We start from the raw sequence: 11,540 nt of genomic DNA on the forward strand, positions 1-11,540 counted from the left end.
ATGAGTAGAGTAACTGTATGCAAGCCAGTGGTCTTCTGCAGAAGCCCATCCTTGCTATAAGCATTTTTTCGTATATTTTATTTATTTATTATATATACAATGTTCTGTCTGTGTGTATGCCTGCAGGCCAGAAGAGAGCACCAGACCCCATTACAGATGGTTGTGAGCCACCACGTGGTTGCTGGAAATTAAACTCAGTACCTTTGGAAGAGCAGACACTGCTCTTAACCTCTGAGCCATTTCTCCAGCCCTGCTATAAGCATTTTTTCTTGAGTAAGTAAATAAGTGAGAATGGGATAAACATAATGTCAAAGAAGAGTAATCTTTTATTCCTGCAAAATACTAAATTGAATAAATTCACTATCATTCAGTCATAGGAACTCACAAGGAAGAAAACCTACCATTGTTTCCTACACTTCAGGAATGAAATTTCCATCATTTCAACTCTTCAAGGTGACTCATGAAAACCAGAGATTCTAATTCAGTGGACCCATTAATTTGAATTTTGTCCAAGTTCACGTGTGTTCAGCAACACTTTTGTGAACAATTATGAAAATATAGTAAGTACAGAGACTCAGGAGGTAAACCTGCAGATAACGATGCTCGTGAGTATCATATATCAATCCTTTTTAAAATGATAGAAAATGTCAAAATAACTTAGGATCCAACTTGAAGAGACTTGCTAGCCAAGACAGAAAATTCAAGCAACAATAAGAATGAGCATTGCAATGGATTGAAGCCTACCAAATAAGTTTAAATCCACAAGTTCATAGTAATGTCTCAACAAAAGAAGGGGCACAGAACAGCTGGGGTTGTCTGTCACCACATTTGCCTGGTATGACGGTGCAGGTCTGTGACCCCATCACTTGGGAGATAGACAGAAGGATTAAGAGTTCAAAGTTATCCTCAACTACCTACTGTGTTTTCATCCAGCCTGGATTTATGTGAGACCCTGTCCCAGAAACAAAAAATGAAACAAAACCACCAAAACCTTCACTTGTCTGTATTGAAGTGTTGGATACTTTGAAAATTGGGAGGTAGAGAAAGAATCAAGTGTTTTATCTTTTGTTATGAACCTTTTCTATCCTAACTGTTCCTCTGAGTCGTCAAATAGGGAGGAGGAGTCATCAAATAGGAATCAGCTTAAAATGACTGCTGAAGAAAGTAGTGAATTTTCTCTGCTTCCTCGCCTACAATGAATGATTAAGCCTAGGCACTGAGCACTAACTATGGAAAACACAGCACAGAGACAACCTCAACTACTCTGTGCTTCGGAACCACCGGCAAAATAGTCCTCCAAGGAAACAGAACCTGACTTTGAGCCACACCTCTTGATCTCAGAGCAATTTACAGGAATCACGGAGGGGATAAGCAAGTATGTTAACACCACAGGGACGCAGTGCTAAGTCCAGATTGTAGGAAACTCTGCAGAACAAGCTTTGCTTCTTCAGGCAAACAATGGCAAGAAATCCATTGATTACATCAAGTGCATAAAATTGCAACGAATGTAGAGCACAGTCTTAGAATTTAAAATTCAAAACCCTAAAAAAATGATGCTTATGTTTCCACTAGAAATTGTACTAATTTCTAGATGGTATGAAGACTTTGTTACTTTTTTAGGTGTGACAATGGCATTGTGCTTTTGCTTTCAAAACTATTTTAGAAATGTATAGTAAAGAAAGAGAAATATAAACTGAAGTGTCTGCGCTTGTATAATGTTTGGATGTGAGAAGTAGATTAAACTCTACATCCGTGGTTTTCAGTTGGATGAAGTTTTGCCACTAAAAACTTTTAGTGATGTCAAGAGACAGTTTTTTGTCAACTTGGAGTTTAGTGCTACAAGTACCTATGGAGGGAAGGTACAGATGCTGATGGACGTCCTAGAATGTACAGAGAAGTTGTCCTCCACTAGATGGTGCAGACCTTGGATGCACAGAGGCTTGAGGTGCAGTGTATAAGAATATTGGAGAAGACCTGGTACTCTTCCTAGCCAGGAGGTTGGGAGACCTGTGAGGAACTGCCTTCACACTATCTCCCTCTGGGAGCCTTATTTCTTTTTAAACCATCTTCTGCCACCAGGTAGTTTCTAAACACTTCTTCCCTTCTTTTGGACACTGGGCTTTCTGTTTCGTTTCTCTCAGTGTAGGGACCGCAAAAGCAAAAACACATAGTTTTAATCTTCACTGGGCTTCTCAGCAGTGGGAATCAGGTTATCTGGCCCATTTTGCTGCAGCATGTTCCTTTCTCCTGTGGGAAACAAGGGTTGTGGGAAGTTAGTGGCACCAGCCGTTCTCTGTTTTGCTGACTATGTACTGATAAACTCTCTGAATCTAAAAGTTGCTTATTGCATTTTTACCAGTCAAGTCAGCCACACCTTGACCTAGCTTTTGTGGTGCGCATGTGCATGACAAGTATCTGACCCAGAACATCAATAATATAGAGGTTGAGAATCCCCTAAATGAGCAGGATGGGCTATGAGTTGATCGTACTGAAGCAAGACAGGGAGCACATGAGCATTAAAAATGGGAACGTACAGCATTCTCTAAATGTGCATAAGTTTGAAACTTTTCTTGAGCAAAAATATATTCTTAAATGTTTTTCATTTAAAGAAAAGATAAATACTTGGGGTGAGAGAAATGGCCCAGTGGTTACAAGCAGTGCCTGCTCTTCCAGAGGACCCTGATTTGGTTCCCACCACCCACGTGGCAGTGTGCAATCACATGTAGCACTCGTTCCAGGAGATCCAATGCCCTCTTCTGTCCTCTGCAGGCACCAGGCCATAGTGTGTATTCATATATGTAGTCGCTATCACATATACAAATAAAATAAAAGCAAATTGTAAAAATGATAAATACTGCCCCCATGGCTTTATTAGGTATCTGACATTCTAAATGCATATATCCAGGCAATACATATAAATGTACAAGAGCTGCTGCCAGGCTTCTGCTAAGTTCCAAAATGTCTGCTCTTGAGCATATTTCTTAACCTCTGTAAACTTCAGTTTCATCGGGATAAAATGAGGTTGACAATGCCTCTGAGGGGCTTGTGGCAATTAGTGAGAGGCCGAGTATTTGCCCAAGTGCCTTCCATGAACACCTTACTTGATCTACTTGTTCTTTCTGTCTGGTGCTCCCCAGTGCAGAAATACAAAGAACCCTTTCATGTGTCTGGGTGAGTGCTTTTGACCCAGTCCAGTTCTTTTCAAATGGTTCCATGGAAAGTCTAGGTGACCCTGTTATGAAATGTTTTGTTTTGAGCCTCCAGAACAGCAAACACTATAAGGACCCAGGGGATGGAGGGTGAGAAGGGAGGTAGTAATTATTTCAATAGGTGATGCATTGGCAATTTTGCCCTAGGAGGGACATTTAACAGTTTCAAGGGACAGTTGTAGTTGTCACAACTTGATGAAGAGGGATACTACTGGTTTTTTAACAGTGTGAGGCCTGGGATCTTTTGAAGCATCCTGTAATGCACAGCCATTCCTTGCAGTACTGAATTGTCCAGTCTCATTTATCTGTAGCAACAACAAGGAGAAACCCTGGGTTAAGGTGACTGAAATTCTTTGATGAAGCTTTTCCTTAGTAACTAACTTTGCCTTTCTTTGTTCTTTTTACCCAACATGAGTAGGTTATCAGAGGCATGCTCAGGAGAAATCATTCAAAATGTGATTATTTTAGCTTGGTGGCCCAAAATTGTTACCATGTCTTTGTGGGAAAAGAATCTGAGTACTGTTCTGATTCCATTGCCTTTGAGTTTCAAATTACCAAATTCCGAGCTTACACTGGCTACCTTCTTAATTAATAAACTGTGAGAGCAGGGCACCTCTTCATTAACTAGTGGCAAGGATGCTCTTTTCCTGTCAGCTCTGTAGTCTTTGTCTTTGCCAGTGGGGAGAATTAGGATGAACATATTCATCACCACAAGGGTTGTATTTCTTTCTTTAAAAAACCCATTTCAGTCAGGAGTAGTGGTGCACACTTATAATCCTAGCACTTAGGAGGCTGAGTCAGGAGGCTTGCCATTAGTTCAAGGCCAGCCTGAGATATAGAGCAAGGACTTGACTTTGGGGAAAAAAAATGTAATCTCCATCTAGATGCTGGCTGCCTACCAGATCACTATTAAATAGAAACCATTATATATAATTTGCCCTCCATCTTTTTATAGTCAATAATACTATATGCCCAGAAAGAAAGAGGTTAAATATGTATTCAACTTACAAAGAGTGTAGCCTTAAATGTGAACTGTGTCTTTAAAAATGTGTCATTGCAGGCTGGAGAGTTGGCTCAGCAGTTAAGAACATTGGTTGCTCTTCCAGAGATTCTGAGTTTAATTCCAAGCAACTACATGGTGGCTCACAACCATCTATAGTGGGATTTGATACCCTCTTCTGGCATAAAGGCATGTACATATAGATAGGGCACTCATATACATAAAATAAATAAATAAATCTAAAAAAATGTGTCTTTGTGTTTCCTAAGTATTTATCACAAAGTATATAGGTCCTCAGTATACAGTGGACCTGAAGAGTAGCAGTCAGCCACAAAAAAAAAAATTATCCTGTCTGGTTACTAGCCTTTTAATTTATATATACATAAATTTGAAGGGCAAATATGGTTCCCTTAAATAACTACCAAGTTAACTAACCTGCAAAACAAACGAAAGATGTTGGCCATTTCTTTCAGGAGTCCCAAGAGCTCTCTACAGGCTTACAGCTAGTAGCCAAGCTAGTCTAAATCACCAGGGACTTTTGCTTTAGCTGAGCTTTTCTCAAACCTGTGTATGCCCATTGTACTTGCGATGGCTTTAGAGTCTAGTTAACCATTGCTCAACCAGCTAAGTATGGTAGCGCACTGAGCATTTGGGAGGTCGAGGCCGAAATAGCTTCAGTTTGAGACCTGCCAAGGTTACAGAGACCTTGTCACATTTTTTTTTAAAAAAATGCAAGGCCCTTGTTTTCTCATTTCTTCCTTGCTTTTCCTTAATAAATCCACATTTACTGTGCAAGAAAATATGCAAAAAAAAGTTATCTTCAGCTGAATTGGGAAGATACAGTTATATGACTCTGAAAATTGTCGTTGAATTGCTTGTTGAGACCAAGACAACTGTCAAAGTTGAGGGATAAAATTATAAAAGGTGTATCTGGTGATTCTGTACTCAGAATATTTTAAAAGGATCTTAAGCTGTCATTCCAATTAGAATAAAACAAAACCAGTAACCATAGACAGTGCACGTGTGTTTGCCTAATGAAAATAAGACAAGGCTTCAGAACACTGCTTGATGGCCCAATCAAAGTACTGAGAAATCAATATCTTTTGTATTTCAATAAATGTTTAATGTATGTACTTACCATTTTCAAAATGAGGTTCCATTCTAACCCTCTTTTCAATGGATCACACTATTACATCTTATTGTATAGATTAATGCCTAGAGCAATGCCTAGAGGTTGCAACTCTCTCCAACTTTGTACAATGGAAAAAACCCTACAAAACTTTGATGGACATTATCATGAATTATTTGTGTGATAGTTTAAGAAAATCCTTCAAGCTGGGTATGGTGGTGCATGCAGTCACCCTAGCATTTGGGAGGCTGAGTGGAGGGTTGACAGTTTGAGGCCAGCCTGGCCACCTAGCAAGATTGTGTCAAAAAAAAAAGGTACTTCAATTGTCACTGTAGACAAAGGTATAGCAGCTATAAGGTATACATATATGTAGAAGTCTTATTCCTTTCTCTTGGAGGATGGTCTAGCCCCCACCCTCTGTGGGATAGCTGAGTAGGAGTTGTGAGTGAATGAGTCTGCCCTTTGTGGTAGCCATAAGCATTCAGACATTATATTCCTATGGTAACCCTTGGAATCACACAGTATTTGAGGAGGAGAGTCTTTTAAATGACAATCCCAATATCCTGGTTTTTGGTGCCAATGTTAAGGTCAATTAAGTTAGGGGTTGCTGTCTAGTTGAAGTTAGTCTACTTGACATTGAACCATGCCGCAAAAGGCTGGGTTGTAGCATATTCTTTCTCCTGAATAATCTAGAGACGACCCTAGATGGAGAAACTTCAAAGTATTCCTGGGCAAGAAAAAAATATCTAGGATAAACAGCAATTTAGATTCCTTTTACTTATTCAACAAAAATTTCCTCAACATTACCAGAAGCCATGGTTCCAGATGTAAGTCTCTACTTTGAATATAGAATATGTTGAACAAACACTTAGAAATTGGTTTGGGGTGTGGGCATGTAGCTCAATGGTAGATAGTTCAAGGCTCCATGTTCAATCTCGATCATTCTTCCCACAAAAAAAAAAAACAGAATTTTTTAGAAATATATTAAAAACTCTAATCATGTTGGATTTTTATTTCAAAAGAAATCATTTAAATCTTCCATGATTTTTTCCCTTTTAGTATGTGTGTGTATGTGTGTATGTGTGTGTGTGTGTACGTGTGTACGTGTGTGTGTGTGCGCATGTGTGTGTCTTCCTGTATTGCTCTCCATTTTATTTTTTGAGACAAGGCCTCTAACTGAATCTGAAGGTCACCATTTTGGCTAGGTTAGCTGTCAACAAGCTCCTGGGATTTGAACTCAGGTCCTCTTGCTGCCAAAGAAAGTCCTTTTATCCACTGAGTCACTTCCCTGGCCTCTAATGCTTTTATTCATGATTTAACCAATATACTAAGGAAAAAAAACAGATTTAAACTGGGTAGTGGTGGTGGAGCACGCCTTTAATCCCAGCACTCAGGAAGCAGAGGCAGGTAGATCTCTGAGTTTGAGACCAGCCTGATCTGCAAGAGATAGTTCCAGGACAGCTATGGCACACAGAGAAACACTGTATTGAACCCTCACCCGACAAAAAACAAACAAACAAACAAATAAAAAACAGAGTTGAAGCAGATATCTCTATATCCTTGGTCATAGTTGCCAATTTTTGAAATTCTTTACCTCTGTGTATATAACACGCGTGTCTGTCTTTTTGTGTGTGTACACACATGTGAGAAAGACTTTGTCATTCCTGGGAAAGCAAAGCAAACTATTTTTGCCGTGATTTTGAAAGCAGCTCTTGCTGCTGCTGTCCACGCTGACCTTGAACTCCTGGCTATCCTCCAACTCATGGCAACATTCCATCCTCAGCCTCCCAAGTGCTGGGATTATATGCGTGCTACATCATGCTGGGATCAAAGAGAACTTTTAATATCCAAGGCAAGATTGAAATAAAAAACATTATTTTATGCCAATTCTTCCATTTTATTTATTCTATGATATTTGAGAGCTGGTTCCAGGTCCTTCAGAATAAAAACAAAAATGAAGGAAAAAGAAAAGACTCTTCCCCCACCCCGCTCCTAGCTCTCAATGTCGGGAAACATAGGAAAACTCTGGCCACAAGGCTAGAGCCTCCTGTTCCATGTCTTTTTACCTGATCACTGGGCCATTTCAGTGAGCAGGGAGGCTTTAGAGAATTTAGACCCACCACAGCTTGCCTTGGGGACCACAATGGGTGAGGTATAGGGGGAGTTACTGCATTCTAGTGCTCCGCCTGTCAATATCCAGAGGAAGAAGTAGCAGCCAGGCAATCTATGGCAGTGATTATAAATTTGCTGATTGTTTGGCCCTTGGAGAAATCTACCATCGTCTCCAAAGGCCAGCTGACTGTGCTGAGGTAGCTGAAGGGCGTACAAATACACACGGTTCCTATACCATGAAGGTTCAAATACAGTGATTATACAAAGATGGGGGGAAAGAAGGCCTAATGATATTTTAGAATAAAAAGTTAATAACTTCTTTCCTTTTATATGGCTTTGTTTGTTTTTGAGAAAAGGTTGCATTGTGTAGCCCTGTCAGGGCCTGGAATCCCTTAAGTAGACCAGGCTGGCTTTGAACTCACAGAGATCTGTCTGCCTCTGCCTCCAAAAAGTGCTAGGATTTACGTGTGTGCCATTCACACCTAACTTTGCCTTAGGTGGCTTTTAAAAATGTTCAGTTATCTAAAAGTTCTAAATTTGGCAGATTCTAAAAAGTTTAATAACTTCCAGAAAAAGCACATTAAATTGAGTCTGTTAATTTTTCTTGTCTCACCTTATGGCCTGTGGGCTAGACATTTTCACTAAGGAAAAAGAGGAAACAACAGATAATGTTCTTTGGTGCACGGGGAAATGTGCTCAAAGTGCATTATATACTTGCATGAATATGTCCTTAGGAAATCCAGTACAATGTACAATGAATATATGACAAGAAAAAAAGCATTACTGTTTAATATGACTGGTTTTAGCAAGCTGTAAGAAACCAACCACCCCAGCTATGAGTTTAAAAATACAAGTGCTTGCCTGGGAGTGTAGCACAGCGGTAAAGTACTTAATAGTGCCCTGAGTTTGATCCCCAGCATGTTAAACACAGACCCACACAGACACACACATTCACTCACTCACTCACAATTAAGGACTGTGTGTTGTTTTCTGAACAAAACATCTTGAAGTTCTTTATTTTTTGTTACCCAGTTCTTTTTTTCTAAGGGAGTCAGCCAATCTACTTTCCAAATCACACTCCTCTTCTCCCTTTCCAACGCCCAGAAGTTAGCTCTTTCGCATAAACAGGCCCTTATCTCACCACAAAGCCCTGGAAGCACAGACTGGGTACAAAAGAAGCAAACATGGGGCCGTTTTCCATTGGATTCATGGGTTCTGTTTGGAAAAATCAGAGTCCTCTTGAGCAAGTGGGACCTTGAAAGACCTGCCCCTCAATTAACAGGTGGTTATTTAATTGCGTTGTGAGAGGCAGTACACTGGACCCATGGGAACAGCCTTCCAGGGTTTCATGGGTTATAATGGAAGAAGTAAAGGTTTTTGGAAGTGGTTCCTGAACTGGTCAAAATGTCAGTGCAAAGTATTTTTTTTTTTGCTACCAACTTACTGTATGTTCCAAATGAAGAGAACAAAATCAGTAGCATAAAATGATTTTACACAGAATTCAGAAACAGCAAAAGGGTTACTAGAAATAAGTAGGCTAACCACATTCTTCTCTACAAGGGCACCTTAGGGGATCCCCATTTTAATGAATAAATAAAAATGATGTATAATTATCATATCAATTGCTTGCAACTAAGTGAGTGCTTCTGGAGTTATTTGATGGTGCTTAAAAATCTTTGGTCTCTGAAGTGCATTTAACAGTCTCCTTGACTCTTATCTATATTATTAATTTGCAGATCAAAGTTAACTTGGCACTATGCAAATGAGGAGACTTTCAATGAATGAGATTTTAATGTAAATTTTAAAATACATATTACTTGTAACAGAACTGCAATGTATTTTCAGAATATGGGTAATCATATTTAAAAGAAGTATATAGTTTAAAACCTTACTATTTAATAGAACTTTCTGTGATTATGGATTGTTCTATAATTACATTGTCCAAATAAAGGTAGTCTCATGAGCTATACGTAGCTACTGAGCATTTGAGATGTGGCTATTGCAGCTGAGGAATTGAATTTTAATTTATATTTCATTTTAATTAACTTACATTTAAATAGTTAGGGCTGGGAGATAGCTTAGATATTACGAGTCAGCACTTAATGCCTTGGTTCAGTTCCCAGCACCTGTATGGTGGTTCACAACCAACTCTAACTCCAGTTCCAGGGGAGCTTATGCCTCTTTCGAACTCTGTGGGCTCCTGCACACATGTGATGCACATATGTACACTCGGTTACATACACACATGCACATAAAATTAAAACAAATAAAACAGTAATTTTAAAAAGTTATATGTAGCTAGTAGATGGCCTCCTTGTTTGGCAGGATAGGTTTTGGTTGGTTTGGTTTGGTTTGGTTTGGTTCTTTAATAGAAATTGGATCCTAGGATCCAGGTCTCCCTTTGCTATCTTGGACAATATACTTAACTTCTAGGAGCTTCGATTTTCCTCACTTAAAAGTGAGGATATAAATAATATATACTTTCGAAATTAGGTAAGAACCTTTGTGGTAAGGCATACCTGTAGTGATAGCCTTTGGGAGGCAGAGGCAAAGGGATTATGAGTTTGAGGCCAATCTTAGTTACATAGTAAAATTAAGTCCAGCTTGAGCTATTAGTAAGACTTTGCCTCAAAAAAAAGATCAAGATTTTATGACATTTCCACTAGAAAAAGCTATCACTTTAGAAGATGAACATCTTATTAAACTATTTTTCCAATTTCCCCCAGGCTCTCTAGGCATCTTTTTTGTTTTATTTTTATTTTTTATTTTTTTTTGCCTTGAACTACCTACATTTCCTCATACTGATTTGACTTTTTAATCTGTATTTTGGGCTTGGATTTGGGGATTGGACCCAGAGCCTCATGTATGTTAAGCACACATTCGACACTTAGCTGCAAGCGCAGCCCCTGCCTTTTATTTTCTTAATGAGAGCTTTGCTACGCAACCCTGGCTGGCCTTGAACCTGTAATTCTTCTGCCTCAGTGTCTTGTAAGTGCTGCAATTAACAACGTGAGCCCCCACCTTAACAATCTCCCTGACTGTTTTCTAGAAAGCAAGTTTGTCCCTGTTGTGTAAATCTAACCAAGGATTCCACAATAACTTACAAGAGACAAGAGAAACAAACACTAGCCACATTTTGTTTCTCCCTTTTAAAAATCGTCTCAAGATGGACAGGATGTTACTTTCGTTTTCAGTGTGAATGAGACACAGGCCTGCCACGTTCACATACATAGGAGTTTATTCTTCCATCCATTCTGATATTTAAAGCGAAAACAAAGAAGAAAGCATTGGCATTACCTTGCGTGAGAATTTGGGAGTGCAGCTGGCCTCATCCATGGTGCATTTCTGATGTCCCACTATGTTCGGCCCCAACTTTCTTTTTTCTCTATGGTCTTCTCCCCTTACAAGTCCTTTTGAGTCCCAGGGTGAAATTTTTGTGGCTCTAGATGTACACGAGACAGTTGGCTGAAAGGTCAAGGCAGCTTACTGTGACCAGTGCTGACAGATAAGCCCCAAAGGACTGGGAGTGTCTAGTTTATTGGATAAGCAGAGGTTCAAGTTGTTCAGTGCCTTTGCTTTATTTGATTTGTCACAAGCGTCCTCTTGTCCCCTCTGGGCTGTTGCTCATTGACAATTGCTGTGCTCGGGACTGGCACTCGGACGGCTGTGATGGCTGTTGTGTGGGGACAGGCAAGTTGTGCTGAAAGCTGCAGTTGTAAAGAAGGCCATTGTTTGATCTACCCTGTCCCTCCCTGGAGCTATGGCAACAAATTCCATTGGTGAATTAACTATGTCATTGTGTGCTGGCTCAACTGATTATGCTCCTGGAATGACAAACATTTTCTTTTTTTCCCACTCCAAAGATTAAAAAGTACCCAAAGCCTTGAAGTGTTGATGTACTACTCAGCAAGAACTGTTTTAGGTGGGAAAATAAAGCATTTAAATATACTTTAATTGACTCTAATAAGATTTTATCCTTTGTAAGGAGCTATCTTCTTTCAGCATCTAAGTAAGCACAGTTGATAATGAATTTGTGCCTTTTAGCAATGTGAAGTCTTCCTAATTTGAGTTACAGTAATGCTCCCTCATC

General features: G+C 39.5%; 1 protein-coding gene across 1 annotated transcript in view; it reads right to left on the reverse strand.

Annotated features, from left to right (window-relative positions):
* Pcyt1b (phosphate cytidylyltransferase 1B, choline) overlaps positions 1 to 11,106 on the reverse strand; it is a 93,875-nt gene extending 82,769 nt beyond the window's left edge. Inside the window, exon 1 of the mRNA XM_085684926.2 lies at positions 10,748 to 11,106. Coding sequence (XP_085541052.1) covers positions 10,748 to 10,786 — 39 coding nt within the window. The 5' untranslated portion in view covers positions 10,787 to 11,106. The remainder of the gene's footprint in view (positions 1 to 10,747) is intronic.
* Between the last annotated feature and the right edge of the window lie 434 nt (positions 11,107 to 11,540).

This window comes from Myodes glareolus, chromosome X (genome assembly GCF_982192425.1).
Source record: "Myodes glareolus chromosome X, mMyoGla1.1, whole genome shotgun sequence".
In the NCBI taxonomy this organism is placed as follows: Eukaryota; Metazoa; Chordata; class Mammalia; order Rodentia; family Cricetidae; genus Myodes; species Myodes glareolus.